Source organism: Amblyomma americanum, chromosome 5 (assembly GCF_052857255.1).
Source record: "Amblyomma americanum isolate KBUSLIRL-KWMA chromosome 5, ASM5285725v1, whole genome shotgun sequence".
Taxonomy (NCBI): domain Eukaryota; kingdom Metazoa; phylum Arthropoda; class Arachnida; order Ixodida; family Ixodidae; genus Amblyomma; species Amblyomma americanum.
The window spans coordinates 99,767,686-99,793,074 of NC_135501.1; the positions used below are offsets into that span (position 1 = coordinate 99,767,686).

The 25,389-nt window shown below is 48.8% G+C and overlaps 1 protein-coding gene across 1 annotated transcript; it reads left to right on the forward strand.

The window, feature by feature from the left end:
* The first annotated feature begins 47 nt into the window (after positions 1-47).
* On the forward strand, positions 48-25,183 carry LOC144134067 (uncharacterized). Its single transcript, XM_077667059.1, is given in 4 exon segments — positions 48-62; positions 2,298-2,403; positions 24,055-24,330; positions 24,333-25,183. Coding segments are annotated over 4 exon segments (1,059 nt in total). The 3' UTR covers positions 24,995-25,183.
* The last annotated feature ends 206 nt before the right edge of the window (positions 25,184-25,389 follow it).

Below are 25,389 nucleotides of genomic sequence, written 5' to 3' on the forward strand. Positions count from 1 at the left end.
GTCGCTGTGGCTGTTATACAGTTTTACTCACTGAAGAGGACATATTGATGGCGGTCGTGAAGGTAAGCTGACTTCCAATGTGTGAGGCACTAAATATCTGTCATGAAATTTAATGAATACTTTTTTTTCGAAAATCTTGTCGAATCTTTTTTGTGAATTTGATAGCAATTGCGCCTGTTTGCTCGCACTCACCTTTTGATGCAGCGAAATTGTTTAGTGTTTTTTTTAGAACGTATTGCGGACCGTTCAAAATCGTCTGGCTGCTCATCAATCTGGATAAGGTAATTTTTCATGTATCTGACGAGAACACGAACGAATAAAGTTGGGCATAACGAAACATTTTGTGTTATATTGATTCTTTATTTATATAACGCAGGAACCATGACAATCCGACGGGGCTTTATATTCTTCGCGCATAAGTGAAACATCAATGTTGTGAAGAGTGTTTTTGTTTTCTTTTTCGATTATGGCACATAAGGACAATACTCTTCGATCCACGGACTCAGTGAGAGCAAAGTCTCTACCTGTATTGCCTTGAGCGTACATCTGAGTATGACGTGCTAATTACACTCGTGCCCAACTTGTTGGGCCTGGGCAGTTGCCATGTAGCGTATCGCCATATAGCACCAGTTCTTTCTGCTTCAGGAACACTGATCCTGGGTCCTCTCCCAAGGTAAGCAAAAGAAGGCGTCACGCATTCATTCACTACTCTTTAGCTTCGTTTCCAAATAGTCAGGCTAAACACCAGAGAAGATTATAAGAGAGTCGAGGTACTGAAATCGTTTGGAGACACTTTTCGTGAACATACTGCCATGAATCAATGCAGTTATTGCGCGTCCCGCTGCGCGGAATTCAGGAGCGGGCCCCGCATTCTGGGGATATTTATGGTGCCTATTCTCTCTGTCAAGAATGAATGGTCGCCGCCGGCTTTAGTAGCTTCCTTTTCATTTGTCTCTACCGCTTGAACCCTTCTTTGGTGCTAACATTCTTATGGTCGCGGGCCCTCATATTTTTACCAAGACGTTTTTCGTGCATTGACTGAGATGCAGAGGGAGGGTCTCGTCGCAGCAACCAGTCAGGAACAATTTCTTGTATAAAAGGAATTAACACAACTTCTCCTTTCAGCAGGCGGACTTTTCTTCCCTACCGATTGTATACCGCCGAGCTGGTCAGTGACAGCTTGTTTGTGCGAGAGAGTAACTCTAAGCAGCTCATCGAAATATCTCTGGAAAAATGAGAGCACCATTTTTCTCAAAATCGCTTGGAGTGTAGCAACTCATGGAGTCGTCCTGCTCTGCCTTTATTTTTATGCATCCTGAGCGACCGTAATCTGTCTAAAGAGAACTGGCTTCGCGTCGTTTGGAGTGCAAGATGTCCTAGGGAGAGCCACTAAAGAGCGTAGAAGCATAATCCTTCGGCTGTATACTTTTGACGGCGGCAGTAGATCAAGGAACATTTAATGCGGATTACTTCACACGTATATAGAGAACCTGAGCACGCTTAGAGTTCAAAGACGTCAACCTCAAAACGATGTCAAAGCTCAGTGCCATAGAATGTACTCGTGTGCGGTCGAGTAACGTGAACGTGGTCTCTAGCTCCGACGACTCGCAATTTTTATAAAGTTGCCCTTTGACGAAAAGTGAAGTCGACAGTTCTTCCAAGCCACTTATAACACGCGGGGTCCATGTTTGAAGCTGCCTCTTTTACCTCCTACTTCGTAAAACTCGCATACACTGGGAAACCCTACATCGCCCCTTCATATTCATAAACATGCACAATACTTCTACTTCGAGATTCTAAAAAGAAAAACAGACATTTCTTTACCAGCCGTCCACAGTGGGGCAAGTGGAGACAGTGGCGGCATATACTGAAAGCTACTTGATTGCCTATCTGTCGCCAGTGTTTAACTGGCAGTTTTGCGTGGTTTAACTTCGGTTAGCCTACCCTGCAAGAAACCAAAACTCAACAATGCAGGTTATTTTAAAAAAAAGGGATAGCTTAGGACTAACCGCATGTAGATGACAGCGTTTTCTCCTTAAACTCGAATGGTAGCCTGAATACGGCTTCAGTGTTTGCTTGATGAAGTACCCAGCATGGCTCACCGGACGAAGGGAAATTATAGTTATCGGCGACTCTGAAGGCAACAGTTGGCGCAGTTATGAGTCCCTGCTTCGGAATCACTGCTGTTAGAGCTGCACAAAATAGCAGCAAACCAGCTGTGCAGTGACTGATCGATTGCGGCGTAAATCATTGTGAGCGCCATCAGAAAAAAAATTCTGTCGTGTGTCTCGCATTAGCCGCTGAGAGAAGCCTCTGGCTCCTCCAGTGAGACAGATGAGTGCGACAACCGGCCTCGACGAGATGCGGGAGGAAAGTCTGCATTCGTGGATGAAGAAGAGGCGGGTAAGTGATGCCGTCAAGTGTGCAGCGATTGGAAGAAAATGGAAGCGGCGCCAAAAGCGAGCGCTCGCCATCTTTTGATCAAACGCGAAGGGCCAAACAAGGCGAGATATGTGTTACGTAACAGAGGGGAAGCCGCCGCGGTGGCTCAGTGGTTATGGCACTCGGCGGCTGACCTGAAAGACGCGGGTTCAATCCCGGCCGCCGCGGTAGAATTTCGATGGTGGCAAAATTCTAACGGCCTGTGTACTGTGCGATGTCAGTACAAGTTAAAGAATCCCAGGTGGTCGGAATTTCCGGAGCGCTTCACTACGGCGTCCCTCATTGCCTGAGTCGCTTTGGGACGTTAAACCCCCTTAAAACCAAAACCAAACTAGAGCAACGTAGGAAAAGGATTAAACTTGTTTCCTGACCGTAAAGTCTTCCAAAAAAGCGCAAATGCACCAAATATAAAACATCAATTCAAGACCTAACCCTTAAAGACAACCAATTTGAAGCGAAATTAATTGCCACAACTTTCAGGAAAATGGGTGCGGCAAAGGGAAAGGAGCGCGAAATGAAAAATTATGAAATAGCAAAGTAACAAACGAAAAAGCGTCATTTATATTACATTATGCTGATGCAGTTCATGGCCTGAGACCATCTACGCGTCTTTGAATTTCTGATGTTGCATAGGTTTCCTTTAACGCCGCCAATACTAACAGGTCCAGTGCCTATGCTGAGTTTGAGTACCTCGCTCAAAATCTACACCTGCGTGATAGTGTTAATATCGGAGACAGGGACTGAGCACATGATTTTCAAGTAGGAGTATGAATGAAATTGCTTTTCAGGCTGCCAATGCGAAGCAAGTGCGTTTCTTTTGTGAGGACCAATATAACCCGAGAATTAGTCTCAGGGTTTGATATAATTTGTTGCGCACTATTTCACGTCACAACTCCAGAACTGCACCATCAGAGTATTGAGTGCACAGTGCAGTCGTATCAAATATTTGTTTTCGAAGTAACAGAGGTAAAATGTAGGTCACTTCTGACGTAATTTACAAGGACGACGTCGGGAGCAGTGCCATGAAAAATGTTCCTTGTTCTCGTTACCGTTGAATTATCATGTCTAACACTGTTGAAAAAATTTTTGAATATTGAAAAATTGTAAGCTACTGCTAATGAATATTGTAAATAATGATCCATTCTTCAGATGTGTAGAAAAATCTTCATGTCCTAGTGTTTCCATCGGTCGCACTGCGCAGTTAGCTGGTGTAAAAAAACCAGTAGGTAACACTTTTGAAGTTAGCAACAACGTTATTAGGAAACAAATGCTAGCCTGGCAAAAAGAAATGCCAGCCTGCCGACGGGATAACCCGCCGTTGTGGCTTAATGGTTAAGACTCTTGTGTACTGAATCGGAATACCCGGCTTCGACACGAACCGGGGCTGCCGCGTGTCGATGGATGCGAAACGCAAAAGGCGCCTGAGTTGTTTGCGATGTCCGTGAATGTTAATGATTACCAGGTGGTCGAAATTATTCCGGAGACGACCACTGCGGCACTTCTTTCTTCCTTTCTTTCTTCTTTCAGTCCCTTCTTTATCCCTTCCGTAATGGCGCAGTTCGGGTCTCCACTGAGATATGTGAGACAGTTACTGTGTCCTTTCTTTTTCTAAAAACAAATTTGAAATTCAATTAAAATTTCGCAGGATGTCTGCACTTATATTGATTCTTAAATCGAAATCTTGCAATATATGGAAAAATTGCCTTCATAAAGACTTTCGCGTTAAAGATTGCTTTAGTTGGTTTATTTATTTATTACTTCTATTTAATTATTTATATATTTACTTCACTATACTACAGGCCAGATTGGCCGAGGCAGAAGGCGCATAAAATAAAAACTGAACACTTACAAATAAATGTCCACAATTGTTGGACATCATCAAATCTCTCTGCAGTTCTTCCGCATTGTATGTTGATTCATAACACAAAAAAGAAAACATCTGCGCATAATATGCCGTTTCCTAAGCACTAAGAAATGATATGTTTTATTTTCATTATAATGTTGCGGTATAAAGGTTCGTAAAGGTACAGACGTTACCACAAAACAATAACGAGCCCTAAAGCGGCATGCTAGCGACGAGCACCAAATTCGATAAGTAATGGCTAGCCACATGAGTAAACAGAAAAAAGAAGAGCGTCACGTCGTTAGCCGAGGGAACCACCGAATAAGCAGCACCCAATCAGGGAACATAATCACGAGGCCAGTTGTTCAGCGTGACCTCATTGGGTCGAGGCCCCATTACCGAATATGAACGTGTCCAGAAGTTAGGGTGGGAACAAATTGCGCCTAAAGGCGGAAAAAAGGCAGAAGGGGAAGAATAGAAACAATCTCTTGTTGAAGACGAAATGGAACTCTGCTTTATTTTGTACGCCTTGGCGAGAACAGCACATGCCGCCATGATTCTGAGTAGTATATGAAAAGGAAAATAACTGTCCAAGGTACAAAAGAAAAGAAACAATAAAATGCGAACTGCAACAACGAATTTTGTTAAGTACCTTCTTCTGGTATCGCAGTAGCTTGGTCAGTCCTGCGTGTAACAAAGGAGCCAGCACTGTGTTTCTGTAATGAGAGGTGTACCCTAGATTGCGACAATCGGTTATAATAAAATTTCCTCTACTTCTAGGTCATCATTAATCGGGCTTCTTAAGCAAAAAAAAATTAAGGTAACGCTGCTCTGCCCGCACCACCACAGGCACAACTGGTGCACTTCCAGGAAAGATAGTCAGGCGAAGAGAGCTGACGAGGTCCGCATACAAAACAACTTAACTATCGCGTGTAATGGCCGGACAACGGAACCTGGGAACGAGTTGGAACAGCTTAGAAGATATGAAATATTTTCTTGCATGGCTTTTGAGTGCTACACGCTCCCAAAATCTTGCTCAATAATTATTCACGTACAAAATATTATACTTTGATCCAGTGAGTGCTCAAAAGTATTAAAAATTTGAAACAAGGTGCATTTATCTGAATTTATATAACCTTCATCGTTCTCCTTTTTAAACTTTTCATCGTGAAGCTTAGCGCTCTTAATGCTTAAGCCGACGAATATGTCAGCCTACAAAAATGTATTATGATTGATTATTATGTATGCTATAGATGCATTGCATGATGTGTTACACTGCTTATCTTTGTATTATTGCCGACACTGCTGTATATAAAGAATTTAATCCCTAGATAATCTCAAGGTTTTTCAAATGACACCGCGGATCTACGCAAATTCAGAGCTTGCGGGGTGCCGGTCTGTTCGATGCGGGAATAGTTTGGACTGCCGTGTGCCAGTGTGCTGCCCATATTCCAACGATTCGCAAATGCATACCAGCTTGTCGCGTTGAAATAACCGTGCTAGAGAGCTATGAAGCGATCGCCCTTTCATCCCGTTCCCTATGCGAGCTTGAATACATGCCGATAAATGGACTCAAGTGCACAGCATCCAAAAGGAGAAAAAATATATTGAAGTTTGCTTCATTCACGTCATTCTCTCTTTATTTATTTTAACATTTTAACATCACATTTTTCATAATGTAAGTAACCAAATTCAGATAACGCTTGCAATTTGCGAGCATTACATTAGGGAGATGTCCTTGACGAGCGACACAAATTCACGCTAGTCCCTATTAACTCACATTCATTACAACTCGTAACCACGAACTTTAAGGAATATACAGCCGTAAATATGGACAGCACGAAAGGAGCACTAAGCTGTTTTTTGACCAAAGAAAACGCATTTATCAACGTTAGTTACACAAACGCAGATAGAAAAAAACGACAGAGAACATGACCGATCGCAAATCATCAACCCTGAATGATAAAATATTTACAAAAAGAACATCTGCTTCGAGCATCATCTTGATCACAGTGACAAATCCTCTCATTATATTATATATATACAGGTGACTTGAGGAGCCAGTACTTAGCATCCTAAGCTCAAGTTTTCACTGAATTCTCTGTAAACTACTGAGCAAAGTGTTAAACGTGGTTTTGGCATTGTGTGCACTTTGGTTTTATGCTCGTATATGAAAATCATAAAGGTTTTGCTCTGCTGGACGAGACTACTGCCAAAAGACATGGGCTTTTTCTTTGTGTACAGCCGTTCTTCATTGGCACGTTAAGCGCGACACAAGTTGAGAGCGCGAAAGCTTATATTGCTGAGACCGTTACTGCGCGTTTTATCATCTGGTAACGTTTTCTTCATCGGAATTCTAAGCGCCGAAAGAGAATAGGCGCCGGATATTCCATTACATAAATTTTTACGAATATCTTTGCTCTGAGCGTATGCATAAAAATATTAACCGAAAGCTCTTTTAACTGAATTTATAGTGATCCGCTCAAGACTGTTTAGTCCTGCGAGTAAACTATAACAACAAGGAGCTACAACAAAAGTGGCACGATCTACTACTCTCATTAAACTGCTTTAAAGGTTGGAATGAAAGGCAAGATTTCTCCAACCGCAGCTGCAAAGATGAAACGTGACTTACGTTCTTGCTCCCTTTCTTCTGCCACTCCTCCTTCCTTGATATCAACTATAGCTGATTTTGTGTATAGGTGACGAGAAAACTTTATCGCGTCATGGCATGCGCCGTGTAGTGGGATATATACAGCACCCCTAAAGTTCAAAGTTTGTTTAGTGGGTCGTAGAAGTATCGTGCTCACCACTGAGAAACTTGGTAGCCTCATAGCTGTCTCAGCAAACAGAATATACGCCTGGAAAAAAGGAACTATAGCATCAGAACTTTTGACACTCCCTGTACATTGCTCACCTAACCGGTAATATCGGACCATGAGCGACACTCAAAACGCAGGGGTGCCGCTGACTGACAGTATGTGCTTGGGTATTTATTGACAATATATCCCGACCAATCCTGGCACGGAGGGTTAACTCACTGTTTAACACTGAGTTTAGCATACTCCGCATTTCATGGGGATGTTGCGCACACCACACTGAGCTCATTTAACGGTTCTTCAACGCGTCTTGTAAAAAGTAGAAGATTATCAATATTTTCTGATTTTGTATATAATAAAGCATGGATTGAAAACGCCCATGAACGTTTACTCCTTGCCTTTGTCACGGATCTCTCCGGAGAACACTCGAACCGAAATAATGTACTAGGCGACCGGTGTACCGACACAATCGCACATTTATTACACCCTACGTGACACACGCACTAGAACACAAAACTAAAAAAACTAGCACAAAACCCAAACACTATAAATACACCCGACCCGGGCACACTGCTACCAGCGTCTACTATTAGCGTTCTACTATTCGTGGTCGGCCTTCGTGCTCAGGGTTGGTTCGGTGCGGCTGCGGCGTTGTATGGATCCAGTAGCCGGCGTCGAGGCGGTGTTCGACGTGCTTGGGCTGGCGTCGCTGGCGGTGTCGCTGGCTGCGTAGTACAAGCTCCTGGTCCAAGCGCCTGTGGAGGTGATACCAGTGTTGTCGGTGTTGGGGGCACCACCCGCTAGGGTGGCAACAACGCTGGAGACACCCCTGGCCGTAGCAGGTGGTCGCGTACTCTGTTGATTCCCAGGAACGGGCTCAGGCACGGCAGGTATTCCACGGTGCGAAGCCGTAGAACGCGAGCTCACGGGAGCAGTAGCCGGCGCCGCTCTGTGTCCCTGCCGACGTGTCCCTGACCTGCCGGAGCCTCCGCTTCTCTGCTGTACCCCCCCCCCCCTGTGCCTCGCTCTCACTCGCCCTTTTATATCCTTCACATTAGTACACGTAAGCCTTGTCGTCGTCTTCTTCTCTTCTCCACCAATCATCTCTCTCCCCCTCACCGAATGCTTCTCCACCAATTATCTCTCTCCACCTCACCGAATGCTTCTTCTTCATCTTCTTTATTCTTCGCTTAATCCACGTTGTCTTCTTGACACCTCTTTCCTTTAAAATTTAATATGGCTCCTTCAATTATATGTAACAAGGGCCCCCTCTCAAGAGGTTTTCCATGAAAAACTGCTCACGTCATCTTCTCTTCAAGCTAGCCAGCTAAACGACTATCTTCTGTGGCGATTCTGGACCCAGCACACACCACACCGCAGATGTCCAGCAGACACCAAACGCACACCACTAACACAGCACACCAAATTGCGTTTTCAGAACACTAACACACCACTGCCGTTCTCCGTACAGAGTCCTTAATAAACATGTTGGTGTCCACAACACACTCCCTTGTATGATCACATAACATCAACAACTGCAAAAACAAACACACGGTAAATCTCAGAGATACATAAACACCGCAATAACAAGATACATCCCAGAGATACCTAGAGCTATTCAGTTGGCTCTACTAATGAAGTCCGCTGCAACGTTATCTCTGCCTTTAATATATTCGACCTGAAATGAGTATTCCTGCACGGCCAATTTCCATCTCATCACTTTACTATTGTTCATTTTGGCCTTGGTTAAGTATTGAAGTGGCTGATGATCTGTTCGAATCCTGACATGTCTTCAATAACGATAAATGTGGAATTTCTTTACCGCCCGCACCACCGCCAAACATTCCTTTTCAACAGTAGAGTAGGTGCGTTCACTAGCCGATAATCTCTTGCTTGCAAAAAACACCGGATGTAGCACGCGATTCTCTTCTTGCAAGAGCACGGCTCCTAACGCTCGGTCTGGTGCATCAGTGCGAAGCACAAACTACCTAGATTCGGAGCAAGCAGGACAGGCGGTTTTGCAATATGCCCTTTTGACATCACGAATGCATTTTCATGTTCAGCAGTCCACTTTAGCTTATTGCTTGCCCCCTTCTTAGTGAGTTCGACAAGCGGGTTGGCTATGTGGGCATAATCGGGAATAATAATCGGAATAAAGTCGCTGTAGTATCCCGTTAGACCCAGGAAAGACTGTACTTCTTTCTTGGTAGTCGGTGTCTGGGCCTGCTGTATTTTCTCCAAGATGTCGTCTTTCGTCGCGATGCGGCCCATCCCCAGCTTGTGTCCGAGAAAAGAAATGGCTTCAATGCCCACCTCACATTTTGCCGGTTTTATGGTCAACCTGGCTTGCTGAATTCTATAAAATAGTTTTTCCAGCGTAATTACATGCTCTTCCCACGTATCTGTTGCCACAAGCATGTCATCAATAAAGTGTTCTACATTTTGAAGCCCATCAAAACCTTCCTCATCAGCTTCGTGAATATTGCATATGCTGTCTTCAAACCAAAAGGCATGAATTTAAACTCGAATAAACCCACAGAGCACGAAAAGGCAGTCTTCTCTTTAGACGAAACTTCCATCGGTATTTGCCAATACCCTTTGGTAACTCAAATTTTGAAAAAAACCTTTGTGAGCCACCTTAGCGCACATCACGTCCGCTCTTGGTATGGGTTCTGCATCGGGTACTATGATGTCATTTAGCCGACGACAATCTAAACACAGTCGGCTACTACTATCGGGTTTTTGACAATCACGAGAGGCGCATTGTATGCTGACCACGACCTCTCAATCACACCAAGCTCCAACGTATCCTGCACCTCATTTTCAATTAATTCTTGAACTGCTAAAGGTGGTGGGTATTGCTTCACGCTGATTGGTCTATCTGTAGAGAGATCTAGTCTGCAACATAAGACATCCGTTTTGCCCCGCACATCCGAAAACACATCCCCTTTGCTTTGCAGTAGGGCCTTTATCTGTGATCTTCGGTCTTCATTCAAATTGAGGTTTATTAGCACCTTTTTCCATCCTACAGTTTTCTTCCCACTGCACGTGGGCACCTCGACAGCATCATCTGTCTCCTCGGCTACTACCGAGCATGCTACCTTGGGGGCGCACTGTACGGGACCTCTTTCTTCGTACTTTTTGAACATGTTTGCATGCAAATCCTTCATCGTGTTAGGTATCAATAAATCATAATCCAAGTCAATTTTATTCTTAGTCACATGATAAGGGCCTTTTCACTGCAACCGTAACTTACTATGATCCGTGGGTAGCAGGATGAGAGCCTTGTCGGCCGGATTTATATTCCTTTGAGTGGCTTTCTTGTCATAGTAGGCCTGATAGCATTCGCGCGCCCTTTCCAGGCGTTGATGTGGGAGCCTGCATGTTTCTTCCAACTTGTCCCGCAACTCAAGAACGTATGTGTATGTTGTCTTGAGATCTGATGCAATCTCCCTGTTAGCCGGCAGCTCCTTGAGTATTGTAAGTGGACCTCTAACGGTTCTCCCATACGACATCTCGAAGGGCGAGAAACCAAGACTCGTTAGCGGTACTTCGCGGTAAGCGAACAAAAGAGCTGGAAGATATCTATCCCAATCAGTAGGTCTCTCCTGGAACATTTTCTTGATCATATTTTTGAGGGTGCCGGTGAACCGCTCTGCAAGCCCGTTACACATGGGATGGTTAGGCATTGTCAGTAACTCCCTTACTGACAAAAGGCGGTTAACCTCCTCCATTTGTTCCGAAGTGCAGTTCGAGCCCCGGTCACTAAAAACTTCCCTTGGGAACATATAACGCGAAAACATTTCCACAAGACTCTCCGCCAATTGCATACTGTCAATAGCCCTCAGTGAAATAGCGTCAGGATAACGAGTGGCCACGTCAACCAGAGTAAGCACATATATCTATTGCCTTTTGTGGATACTGGAGAGATTCGCCCCGCAATGTCAATAGCCGCTCGCTGAAACGGTAGGTCGATGGCGGGCACCTTCCCCAGAGGTACTGGACCAACTCTTCACTTCGGAACTGTGCGCTGGCACACGTCACATGAGCGGACAATGCGCTTAACGTCACTCTGAACACACGGCCAGAAGAACTCCTCTGTGATCCTAGGCACCGTTTTTTAACACCGTGGTGTCCGGCCATAATGGCGTCATGTCCTAAGCGTAGCACGGTCTCTCGCATATCTGTTGCTAACACCAGCTGTTGGACTCGCCTTCCTGAACTAAATATCAATTCCCTGTGCAGAAAACCGTTTACCAATTGATATTTGAATGACGTACGACTCTTCTTTTTTTCACTTTTCCCCGACTCTTTCGAAGCAGGCCTTCAGATTCGGGCCTTCTTTTTGACTAATTGCGATTTCGCTCGGTGTTACGCTCAGGTACATCGCAACAGGAGTAGAGAATGGACGCTGCGTTGCTCGGGCTGTCGCTTGAGCTCTTGTCTCCACTGTCGACGAGAATATGACTGCACCCGTCTGTGCTATGGCGGGCCTTTGCTCCTTTGCATGTTCCTCAACGTCGAGCATCCTCCACTCGGGATCGGGGTCTTCAACACTTCTTGCACCCCTAATGTTTCCCAACATGAGATCGTAGATGGGTTTGTCTACGCATTTTGCCACTACCTGCCCAGTATAATAAGGCGTGGACACTAGAACCCTGGCTTCAGGAAGGTAACTTACTGTGCTATCTACAAGAGTGACGGCTGACGCTTCCCCCGCAAGATCCTCGTCCTTCACTAGGCTTCTCTCAACCAAAACTCTGTTGGCTCCGCTGTCTCTAAGCGCCAATATAGGACGCTCCCCTATTTGCCCAACCATCTCTGGCATTGCTGCTTTCGACTTGGGTGTTCCACTCACTGCCTCATTTTCCAGCGGCGTTTGCTCTCCTTTCAGCTGCGCAAATTCGGATGGCGTGACAAGTTCTTAACTAGAGTGACATCGTCCGCAGCTTGGTCCTGAGTTCTGTATCGGCACTCATCCAGAGTATTACCCCTCCTCTTACAACCTTGACACACAACCTGTTCTTTTTGGGCAGCACTACTAGTCCGACAGTCAACTGCACGGTGTCCTACCTTGCCGTTGAGAAAACACCTTACTGGCGCCTTAGAAGCGCCGACATATGCTCTTGGTTTTTCCGCATCTGTTTCTAGGGTCTCTTGCGTTTCCTCCTTTGCCTTACTAAAATTTCATAGCCCTGGAGCTATGAGGAATTAGTCTGCAGCGTCGGCGAACTCTTCCAATGAACACAACTTTCTTTCCTTCAGCAATAGCGCTAGCTTTGAGCTGCAACACACTAAAAATTGCTCTGTGACCAGCTTGTCACGCACCCCTTCAAAACTTTTTTCAGTGTTTGACATATAAAGTCACCTATCAGAATAGTTTTTCAGCTTGCAGGAAAACTGCTTAGCGGTTTCCGAATCCTCAGGTTTCGCTGTGCGAAATCTCTTCCGATAACCCTCTGCCGTAAGCCTGAATCTTTGGAGGAGTGCCTTTTTGACTTTCTCGTAGTCCATGGAATCACCAGCAGGCATCCTTCTAAAGACATTCAGTGGCTCTCCGACTAAACACATGAATAATGCCGTGGCCCATTCACTGCGCTCCTAGCCTTGCCCCAAAGCTATCCTGGCAGGCTCGCCACTTATCTTTGTCACGCATCTCTCCGGAGGACCCTAGGAGCGAAAGAATGGACTAGGCGACAAGTGTACCCACACAAACGCACATTTAATACACCATACGTGACACACACTATAACACAAAACTAACAAAACTAACACAAAACATAACGACTATCAATACACCCGACCCGGGCACACTGCTACCAACGTTATACTACCAGCGTTCTACTATTTGTGGCCGGCGTTCGTGCTCACGGTTGGTTCGGTGCGGCTGCGGCGTTGTATGGATCCAGTAGCCGGCGTCGAGGCGGCGTTCGACGTGCTTCGGCTGGTGTCGCTTGTGGCGTCGCTGGCTGCGTAGTACAAGCTCCCGGTCCAAGCGCCCGTGGAGGTGATGCCGGTATTATTGGTGTTGGGGGCACCACCCGGATGGGTGGCAACAGCGTTGGAGACACCCCTGGCCGTTGCAGGTGGTCGCGTCCTCCGCTGACTCCCCTGAACAGGCAGAGGCACGGCAGGAAGTCCATGATGCGTAGTCGTGTAACGCGAGCTCACCGGAGCAGTAGCCAGCGTCGCTCTCTTCCAGCCGATGTGTCCCTGACCCGCCGGAGCCTCCGCTTCTCTTCTGTTCTCCTACCTCCCCCCCGTACCTTGCTCTCACTGGCCCTTTTATAGCCTTCTTATTTGTACACGCAAGCCTTGTCGTCGTATTCTTCTTCTTCTCCTCTCCACCAATCAATTCTCTCAACCTCACCGAATGCTTCTCCACCAATCATTTCTCTCCACCTCACCGAAGGCTTCTCCACCAGTCATCTCTCTCCACCTCACCGAATGCTTCTTCTTCAACTTCTTTATTCTTCGGTTGATCCACGTTGCCTTCTTCTCGTTTTTTTCTTTAAAATTTAATTTAGGCTACTTCAAATATATGTGACAGCCTTGTTGCCGGAAGTGAAGCTGATTGAAACATACACAATTTGCTTCAGAGGCGCATGCCGGAAACCTTCAATTAAATATTGTTTGCACGCTGTATATATAGCTCATCACACTTGATAGATGTGTAATACGACCACTTTCGTAAGTCATGATACACGGCAAACAAGTACTCGTTAGCGTATGAAATATTCTTCGTTGGATTTAACTATCGCGCACAACGATCCTACGAATTAAAATGAACACCCGGAAAATATATGGCAACAAAAATTCGACATTCAATCTCCAAAGACTAGACGTTTTGGGTTCCCTAGGGAGCATACCAAGTATTCCGTGTATCTAAGAACGACAGTTTCTGTTCTCGGATTTCGCAGAAAACCCCGAACATTAACCGTTTTTCTTTGATTTTTAGAACGATATGTAACTGTTTATTTTACCATGTGCCAAACAGGCGTTGTTGACTCACAAGCAGCACTACACGATAAAAATTGGCAACGCTTTTTATATTCTGAAAATCAAAGAAATGCTGAGATTCAGCAGTTTGCTTCTTCTACTGGGGACAAGAGTTTCCTGGATGCGAGTTCTAGGTCAAAGGTTCATTTTAGCGCCACCCCGCTACCCATGTCGCCTGATATTGTACAAAGGCATAAAAGGCTTAAATGCTTCTTCCTGTCTTCAGAATATTTGAGGTGACGGGGTATCGAGGTACGAGGAACTACAATAAACGTTTTTCCTAGACCTCGCGTCCCGGAAACTGTTGTCCCCAGTAGTACATTCTTCCTGCCATACACGCATTAAAAGTTCACATCATAATAATGTTTTCTTCAGAACGACTAAAAATGCAACGCAGTGAGTGCACGGTGCAGTGCGAAGTGTTTTAGGTGAGACATTCAATAATATTAAAGATAGGCTTTTCGGGCGAAATATTTGGTTTTGCAGCATAATATTACGAACGTCGGCAGACACCGCAATGCGGGTCAACTGCCATGACTTTTAAGCTGGTAACTAATTTCTGGTAACCAAACTTTTAACTATCACAGATACACAATTAGATGCAAATATTGATTTGTAGCCGGGGGTTTTAATCGCCATATCAGAATTTAGAATTTCGAAAACACAACTATCCTCGCCACTGTGGCTCGTCAAAATTTCGATGCATCGTGCTAAGTACATGCGCTTTTGAAAGCATGCAAGCAAAGCAACCCCTCCAGTGCACATAACTATAATCGAAAAACCAAAATTTTTTCGAGCCACAGCGCCAAGTGTATTGGCGTTTCCGAAATTCTAAAACCTGAGGTGGCTATTACTAACGATTGGCTACAGATTTCTAATTACAACTAGGCACCAAAGATTTAGTTAAAAAGGTAATTATTAAATATTACTTAACCAGCTTACTACTTAGCATGGCTCACCAGTTTTCAGGTGTCCGCCAAAACTGGTAATACTATGCCACAAAAGCCAGCCTTATTTTTTTCCTCAAAAAGCCTATTTTTGAAAGTGTTGAAAGTGTTTGCTGAAACAACCGGTATGCGGTTGTGGTTAACGCCACCGCCAAAGATTTTGCGACCAAAGAACAATATACCACTTCGACTTGTTAACGTCCTAAAATATAGGTACGAGCAGAATAACACGCGATATTAATGTGCGAGTTTTCTATTGATCACTAAATCAAGTTGTTTATGAGCAATTGTAGGTACAAATTTGTCAACACATAAAGGGATGAAAATTTCGTCTGGATTGAAAAGTAAAGAAAATTCTACTGGCATAGTGATATATTGGCGTTTGTGGGAACACATTTTTGGCTCCTAATGAAAAAACAGCCTTGGGGGTTACGAATCACTGCCATTAATGAAGCGCAGAAAGAGAACCTATTAGCGAATGACCTTACGTCCGCCTTAGGGTGCAAGTAAGCGTTCAGAACCCAGTGTGTACGGTATGGCCCGCCTACGAATGTCTGCAGGCGACATTTCTCATTACCGGTCGGGACTTGTAATCGCCCAGTTCTGAGAAGGCATGCGATCTTGAGGAAGGTTGTTTTTTTTGGTTTTATACCATATCCTCTTGTTTACCAGATGAGATTTACGGCACGCGCCACCTTGTATCTGATTTGGAGCAACCTTGAAACAATACATGAATAAATATTTCACGAATCAGCACGTACTGACGCAGTGAGTACAAGCCGGAAGACATCCTAACATAAAATTAAGCGAATACAGTATGCTATTGAATGGTATAACATTGTTCTCTAATACTGTTACGGTGTGGGATGCCACGGGGTGGCCACGGGCCCGCCCAGAGAAATATAGCAGCAGTACGGAGGAGAGCCGGCGAAGCACGACCGGCGGCGGCCAAGCTTTCTCGTTCTATCTCCCTCGTGCTAGAGCCGCGCGCTCGCCGCTCGCGCTCGCTCTCCGCCTCTTCTTTTATTCCCGTATCACCTTTCCACCGGGGGGGGGGGGGGGGGGGGCGGAGAAGTCAGGCCGTGCTTTGATGCAGGGTTTCCTGGGGCGATGCAATGTGGACTCGCAGATAGGAAACGGTCACACTCTTCGTTGAATTCGAAGTGTGTGAGCTGGGCGAAGGTGTCTGCAGTCGCCGAAGAAGGTCCCACACCGGTTAGGCTAACTTCAGGGAGTTTTATGCATATTGAGCGGCGATCCGTTTATGGGACTGCATTGCGTGGGGAAGGCATGGAGCCAGCAGGCGACGACGGCACTGATGAGGACCCGGTAGCTAAGTCGGAGTCATCGCAGGCGCCGTAGACATATCGCTTCATGTTTGAAACACGCTCTGGGAAAATGTGGTGCACACCGCATGGTCGATGCTCTGGCAGGTCTTCGAGGCGGTATGTCACGGGGCCGAGTCGGGCAACGACACGGTAAGGGCCGCGGTATCGGGGCAAGAGCTTTGCGGCACGGCCAGTCGCACGGATGGTGCGGCGAACAAGGACCAAGTCACCGGGCCGGAAGGGGGGATGTGGTGGTGCTGCCGCGTTGGCCGCTTGCACACGCGCGTGAGCCGTGAGGAGGTTGCGCTGGGCGTCGAGGCGGGCGGAATGAAGTCGTTGAGCAGATTCAGTTGGTGACGCAGTAGGATGGGGAAGGCCCAACTGCGCGTCGAGAGGGATGGAGGGCGTTCTGCCATAGACGACTGAGAACGGCGTCACATGCGTTGTTTCTTGCGCTGCAGTGTTGACTGCAAAAGCTGCAGCAGAAACAAAACGATCCCAGTTTTTGTGGGACGGAGCGACGTAGGATGCGAGTATATCCGTGAGGGTACGGTTAACACGCTCCACGAGGCCATTGCACTGCGGATGATTGACGGATGTAGTGGAATGCGCAATGCCGAAGGAGCGGAGGGCTCGCTCGAATTCATGGGACATAAAGCAGCTCCCACGGTCCGTGATGAGGTGCCGGGGAACACCGTGCCGAAGAACGAGATGCTGTTCCACAAACGCGACGGCATGAGCGGACGACGTGTCTGGGACGGGCAGTGCTTCGACCCACTTGGAGAAGTAGTCGATCGCAACCAGAACATACCGGTTGCCGGCACGCGTCTTCGGAAACGGGCCCAAATGATCCAGTCCAACCAGCTCGAAAGGTGAACTTGGTGGCGAAAAAGCCTGCGGGGGTGGCTTGGTTACACCTGTGGACGGTTTTCTGTACTGGCGTGTCCGGCAGGACGCCACGTGTTCCTTGACATCTCTGGACATATTAGGCCACCAAAACCGCTCCGACACTCGTGCGTAGGTCTTGCCGCGACCAAGGTGACCAGCCGTGGGAGCGTCGTGTAAGCCGCGCAAGATTTGCGACTGCAGTGTTGCCGGCACAACTGGCAACCAGACGGGTGGTCGACCACGGAGCCGCTTCACATGACACAAGAGGTCGTCCTTCATTCGATAGACCCGGCGTAGTTGGCGGAGGCCTGCGCCGGCGGTGGTGCCAAGGGAGTGGATTATGGCAGCAATGGCGGGATCTTGCGTTTGTGCAGTCCTCAGGTCCGTCAAAGCCGTCACGGAACAAGGGTGGCGAGAAAGGAAATCGGCATCTTGATGGGCAGAGCCGCGCCGATGCACTATTGTGAAATTGTACTCTTGAAGTTGCAGGGACCAGCGTGCAATCTTGGCATTCAAATGTTTGGCGGACTGCAGCCAAGTGAGAGCGCTATTGTCCGTGACTATGGTGAAGTGACGGCCGTACAGGTAGGGACGGAACTTCTCGACGGCCCAGACAACGGCGAGGCACTCGAGTTCTGAAGAGTGGCGGCGGCGCTCAACGTCGGAAAGCTGGCGGCTGGCATAAGCTAGGACTTTGTGGTCACCAGACTCGTCTTCTTGCAGGAGGACAGCGCCGAGCCCATCTTGGCTGGCATCCGTGTGGAGGACGATGGGGGCCGATTCGTCGTAATGGGCCAATGTAGGAGGCTCGAGGAGGGCGTGCTTGACGTCAAGAAACGCGAGCTGTTGGGCCTGCGTCCAACTCCACGGTGCATTCTTCTTCAGCAGGGCGGTCAATGGAGCGCTGCGCTTGGCAAAATCCGGAATGAAACGAAGGAAATACGAAGCAAATCCAAGGAAACTTTTGAGCTCCTTGGCGGTGGTGGCAGCTTCGTAAGCTGTAAGCGCTTTTAGCTTTTCAGGGTCGGGACGGATGCCATGCCGGCTCACAGCGTGACCCAAGTACGTCACCTCCGCGAAACCGAAGAAACATTTTTTTGGTTTTAAGCGAAGCCCAGTAGAGGTAAGGGCTTCGAGGACGAGTTTGAGGCGTCTCTGGTGTTCTTCAAATGTAGCCGCGTAGACAATTACGTCATCCAGGTAGACCAACGCCATAGTCCACTTCAAATGGCCCAAGACTCGGTCCATGAGACGCTGGAAGGTGGCTGGAGCGTTCGAGAGACCGAAGGGCATACGGTTGAACTGGTAAAGGCCGTAGGCAGTCACGAAAGCCGTCTTTTCCGCATCATCGGGGTGAACAGGCACCTGCCAGTAGCCCGAGAGCAGATCTAGCTTGGAAAAATAACGGGCCCCCTTCAGGCGGTCAAGCGCATCGTCGAGGCGAGGCAGCGGGTACACGTCGCAATTAGTAATAGCATTTAGCTTCCTATAGTCAACGCAGAAGCGGAGTGTTCCATCCTTCTTGCGCACGAGGACGACAGGGGAGGACCAAGGGCTACAAGAAGGGGCAATGATTCCCTGGTCAAGCATGTCGCACACGTGCTGCTGGATGACTCTCCGTTCGGCTGGCGCTACACGGCGAGGTTGGTGATGAACGGGCCGCGGTTTTCGGTGTTGATCCGGTGTTGAGCCCAGGAAGTGCACCCGAGTTCACCGGCGCTGAGAGCAAGGCAACTGCGATGCGCGAGCAGCAAGGTCTTCAGAGAGGCGAGCTCCGCGCAGGTCAGGCTGGGTCCAAAGTTAAATTCTTCCCATGATAGGATCGCCGGCGCTGGAGGGTGGCGAGGCGGGGCTTCAGGTTGCAGAGACGCCACTGGTGACCCGTGGTCCAAAACTGAGGCTGTACCCAATTGCGTGCCGGGAGTCAGCGCGAGAGGTACGCTGCTGATGTTGAGTATAAATACGTGGGCCTCTTCTTTGAGCACAGGCAGAAGGCTTCGAGGGGAGGTCATCTGACGGGCTGGAGCTGAACACCGGATGGGTTCGAACAGCACGTCTGCTGTGACCGGACTGTCAAGCTTGGCATACACCCACGTTGCCGCACCCGGTGGCAGGGTCACGGCGGACGCCACAGTCACGGTAGTGACGTCGAACGGCTTGACTCGACACGGCCACTTCGTCGCGAGGTCACGCAGAGATGCTGAGGCACGCTTGGTCGCCGACACCAGGGACTGCCACAGGGCGACACCGAGGCTGGAAACCCGGCTAAGCCAGCCCGGCCCACAGAGAGTTCGGCTCGCCAGTGGTTTGGTTCTAGTAAAATTAAGGACGACTCCGGCTTGCTGGCACCACCCGCACCCGAGGACCACTGGCCAAATAGGGCTGTCTGCGACAACAAACTCGGGGGAGATGGTATTCCCGAGTGCTGTCAGGTTGACGACGACACGTCCGACTTGCTCCACAGGGGTGCCGTTAAAAGCTAAGAGCCGGGTTTTGGCGGCTGGCAGAAGCAGGTGGGGCGCGTTAGCAACAAACGATTTGTGCAGTACATTGACAGCCGCTCCAGTGTCAACCAAGGCCTTTACGTGCCGGTCAAGCAGGGCGACGTCGACGAGCACGTAAGGAGCATCAGTGGTAATCGGAGCCGACGAAAGGAGGGGACGCGGAGAACGAAGGAGTGTGGGGACGGCACAAATCGTTTCCGCCAAATCGTTTCCCGACGTTGGAGGGCCGGCACAGCCCCTCGCGTAGTGTCCCCGCAGGCCGCAGCGGAAGCAGGTCATGCGGACTTCGTTACGCAGGCGTCGGATAGAGGCCGCAGTTGGGGCTGCGGACCGAGGAGCCTGCACCCGGACGCTGCGCTCGGCAGACGGTGGCGTCCCCCGCGTGGCCAGCAAAGTCAATTCCGCCTCGATGGCGAGCGCCATGGCGGTGCGGACGGAATCAGGACGGCCAGAGCGGACCAAGCGCTGCACCTCGGGGAGTCGGATGGCGTCGACAAACGCCTCGGTGCCGACCAGGGCCACGGCGTTCTGAGGCGCTCCCGGCAGCGACTGCAGAGCCAGGCGCTCAATGGCGGCGGCGAGGTCCTGGTACGTCTCCCCGGGCTCTTGACGGCGGGCTCGCAGGCGGTGGCACTGCACACGGGGTTGACCTGAGGCACCATAGTGGTCGGCGAGGAGGCCCGCCAGAACAGTGTAAGAGCCCAGCTGGTGGGGCGGCACGTTCTGCAGCAGCTCGGTGGCGCGGCCCCTCAGTTTTGCAACGAGCATCCATGCCTTCATTTGCTCGTCCCAGCCTCTCGCCGCCGCAATACCGTCCAGCTGGATTCGGTAAGCATCCCACGAGATGGTGCCGTCAAATGTGGGCAATTCCACAACGTCCAACGAACACTGCGGCGAGGACGCACCCGCGCCGAGCACGCCATTGGCGGCCACGACCGCAGGCCCAGCGACGGCAGAGCCGTAAACAGCGGCGGCGGGGACGCCCAAAGGCACCTGACCTGTGCTCGGCTCGGCTGGCACCAGGCGACGGAGTTCGCGCCGGAGAGCTTCCATCTCCCCAGCCTGGGCAGTCAGACGGGCCTCCCATGCGTCCATCCGTTGGGTGACTGTATCCAGGAGCCGCTCAACACCGGCGTCCGGCTGCTGCGAAGAGCCGAGCCTCTCCGAGCGCCTAGATCTAGCGGCGCCGGCCGCCGCGTCGTCGGCGCTATCGGCTGGTGGTGGACTCCTGTCGTCTGGCACGTCGGGTGCTTGATTCTGGGAGCGGGTGAGCGGCATGATCCCACCGCTGCCACCAAAATGTTACGGTGTGGGATGCCACGGGGTGGCCACGGGCCCGCCCAGAGAAATATAGCAGCAGTACAGAGGAGAGCCGGCGAAGCACGACCGGCGGCGGCCAAGCTTTCTCGTTCTATCTCCCTCGTGCTAGAGCCGCGCGCTCGCCGCTCGCGCTCGCTCTCCGCCTCTTCTTTTATTCCCGTATCAATACGCTCTTGCATAAGTGAATCTTTTGGATCTTGAGCAGCTTATCAATACAGTTGTTTAATATTCAAGTGGGACTAGCGTACAACATTCCATACGGAATTCACTAGTACAGCATCCTGCAATGAGCACCAGGAAATAATAGCAGAAACAACAGTAAACTGAAGCGGAGGCAAACTAAAAAAAATGTTTTGTGACTAGAACATAAAATTATGTTTTGTGTTGTGTTTCCTTTCACAGCAGGTGTCGGTTCTTTGCTATGCCGCTGGTCTCTCAAATAATAGACGACGTGTAAAATAGACACTATAACATCATTTTTTCGGCAAAGCTTGAACATGGCATTTGATAACAAAAAACCAGCTTTTTAAAGATTTAAAAATCGACTTCTCGTTTCTGGTGCAAAATATATAAACTGACACACTCAAACGGCAATGTTCATTTTGAAATGCTACTGTGCTGACAATGACGGGTCTCAAAAAAATCTTTCCTGTCATACTCAAATCTTCGAATTAGCAACCGACCTTCGTCGTTCTCCGCACTCATCGCTGTGCCTTTATGCAGTGATTGTGATTTTTTTAAAAAGCATTTGATCGCGTCCCCAAGCCATTTAATGGTAAAGGTCCGCAATCTCAAACTTCATTAAAAGAACAACCAACCTGATTGAACAGTTTTGAACCAACCGTTATCAGTGCATCAAACTACAAAATCACATCTCGAGCCGTGGAAGCGTCGCATAAGGGGCAACACAAGGGTGTTGGAATTGGGTTCGGAGTCGCTACCGACGGGACCACAGGTCAAGAACGACGGTTGCTCCGAACACCGCCACCACCACCACCACCAGGCCAGGACTGCCGACGAGTAAAAGGACTTCGATGTGGAAGGAAGATTACTGGAGGGTTTATTTACATTGTTTACATAGGTAGAGGCCAAAGGGAACTTCTCTCCGAAGAGAGGATCTAAAGAGAGGCTTAAAGAGCCTTAAAAGGGAGCATGATCTCTAAATGGGGCCCACAAATGAAGCACTCAAAAAGGAACACGACTGAGCGTTACATGGGAGCACAGAAAAGGAGCACACCAGAGGAGCACGATTTTCACTGCACTCGCTGTCCAGTTTTATACAGTTCTTGTTCCCCAGATTCCCCAGGTTGAGGACGTTTCCGCCAGGGTGGGAGTGGCTGATACTTGTATTATTAGCACGCACAAACACGCTGATTTCCTGGCTTGCAGTATCAACTCCAACAAACAGAAAGCACCAAACCACCAACAAAGGAAAGCATAGATGGGACGTTCCGAACAAAAAAGCACTGCCCCACGCGCAAGCGCCCTGAATTCATTCCAGACACACCAGGCTTCCTTCTAATGTCAAACCAAATCCTGCTCGCGAATAACGATCCCTCAATTTTTCCCAAATTTAGGATCAAAGCTAGCGTCCGCGTCATATCTGAGGTCGCAAAGGACAGACGGCCACGTTGTACGATAAGCGGTGGTATGTCAAAGGCTCCAAATTTTGAATAGAAACTTCAATCCTTATTAATCAAAGCTCTGATCCCCCTAAACCACCCGAATATTGAAAGTCTGCTTAAAATTTTGGCCCACACTCAGATTATTCTGCAGGTTTTTCTCAAAAAAGCTTGATCGCTCGAGACTGAGAATCAACGGCTCCGGTTGAACTCGCAAAGATGCGACTACGCATCAAAAACCTTACTCACTCTCGTACTAGCGAGATGCTTCCCTTAAACTAATTTTGACAATGTTATACCTGGTCACCCTCATCTATACACAAAGCTGCTACAGCTGTTTTCTTCAGAATTCTTCGGCCTTACTATAATCGGTTAGCCTCCGAATAACACCAACGGCTAATAAACCACACGCCGCTAAATAGAATTACTCAAATATACCCAAATACACGTATTTTCATTGACTACGCAATGCACTAGCTACATTTTCGTTATTGTAACAACAAACCCCTCGTATCGCGACCAAGTTTAGCACGTCTGAAACTACTAAAGATACAAAGCAAATCTGTTCCAAAATTTCAAACACACAGAAACTTCCTAGGTCTCGCGAATCTACCAACGCAAACAACTCATTGTCTACTCTGAAACTGTCGTCGCTGTATTCTTGTGATTGTCCTTATCATTTGGTAGCACGGCAATTCGATACTCTTATCTAACTCAAAGGGAATAGCCTCTGCCTCAATATAAGAGAAAATACATCTATATCCGATCAACTCAAAACCTTTTCCCAAACAACGCAGCATTTCCATCTCCGATTTCACGCACCCACAAAAAAGAGGAATAAAAAAACAGCTACTTCGATTGGCTACGCGGGATGAAAGCTGACTCACCTCTCCCGTTTTGAAAGGATTAGTTTTTCCGATGCACCCGCCGAGGTCGCGCTCTGACTGCTTGTACTTCTGTCAACTCGTCACAAAAGGCAACTGAAAACCGCCGTTCTTGACCACCCCTGTCATCTCCGCGCCCCCTCGACACGCTCAGGAGGCCTTGGGAAAGCATGCAGAGTTGGGAACCGACTCTTGTTGATGAACCGCTTCCAGCATTAGAAGCTACCCGTTTTTCTCGTCGCAAGTAAGCTCGGCTACGCTTTCGCCCTGCGCGCTTCCCTGAATCCCGTGCGGAAACTAGACCCGTCCTTCTCAAGTACACGCGCGGAACCCGCCTGCATACCTGGCCTCTGTTTCTGGAGGCACTCGCACGCCTCCCCAGAATGTCACGCGACATAGCGTGTGGTGATCTTTCGGGCCGTTTTTCTTTTTTCTTTACCGCGTTATTGTCTGGCGTCGAGGTCGAGGGGGAGATGGTGACTTTGCACCACGAGGGCGAGGTGGAGCCAGTGGAGAGTTTGTGCCCCTAGGATGTGGCTTCACAATAGGACGTGGTGGACCTCCCACACAGGGTCGTGGGGACTTCGCGCCACGTTGTCGTGGCGACTTCACACCACGGGGCCATGGGGACTTCACACCACGGGGCCGTGGGAAATTCTCACCACGGGCCAGGGGGGACTTTGCTCCTCGGGGACGAGGCGACTTCAATGCCCCTCATGGCTGAGGCTTCGCGGGTGCACGCCCGGCCGTGACATGCCTGGAGGACCACCGATGCGAGGAGAACCGGCAATAAGGGGTGATGCTCCGCCACCTCCCGGTCGTGGCATGCCACCTCATGTAGGGCCACCCATGGGGGCTGGAGGACCACGTGCCAAGCGAGGCCGTTGGGAGGGACCGCCAAGTACGGCCTCCTACTACCAGGACTCGTACTACAACAATGGCGCAAGCCAGGACTATGGAAACAGCGGTGGCTATGACGATGGCTACGGGCAAGCACCTGTCAGCCAGTACACCCATCAATACCCGTACAATGCGCCCTCTGACATGATGGTAAATAGCTACCAGAGCCAGGGAATCGGCAGTGCAGGCGGATATGGCGAAGGTTCTGGTGGCTACAACAGTGGTTACTCCAAACCACCGTTGCAGAGGGGAGGCGGCGACTTCAGAAGCAGTGGCGCTGGATATGCACCTCCTGCACCTTCCGCTGGTAGCTACGCTAGCAGCTACGACGACAGGGGATATGGGGGCAGGCAGGGCAACTACGGCGGAGCACGTCCAGCGGTCGACAGCTTCAGTGGAGGTGGTCCCCGATCAGACGATTGCTATGCCTCCTATGACAGCTATGGTGGCGGAGCGTATGGCCAGTCTCGGGATAGCTATGGAGGCGCGGGCCGCTATTAAGAGTGCAGCAAGCTGTCAACTCTTGCTTTTTGAGAGCAGGCTTAGAAGAGCACCAGTGACACATTTTTCACGTTTGAAAGAGCCTCCACCATGCTCGCCACCATCCATCTTCAACTTACCATCACGGCCTTGCTCGAAAAAATTTAGATGCAGGCACTGCACTTTTTGTTTCCCTAACACCACATGTGAAGTTCGTGCTGTGTAATTTACTCTTCATTTCTCATTTCCTCACATGCAGCATATTTTGTTTCATTTTTTTAGCATAGCCAGGAGGTTTGGAAGGCCACATGTGCACTGTAATAGGCACTCCCAAGTCTTTATTTGTATGTGTGTTCATGTGAACCTGGCATTCTGTTATAAAAAAGAAATAACTCGTTTGCGCTCCTGCAGCTCTG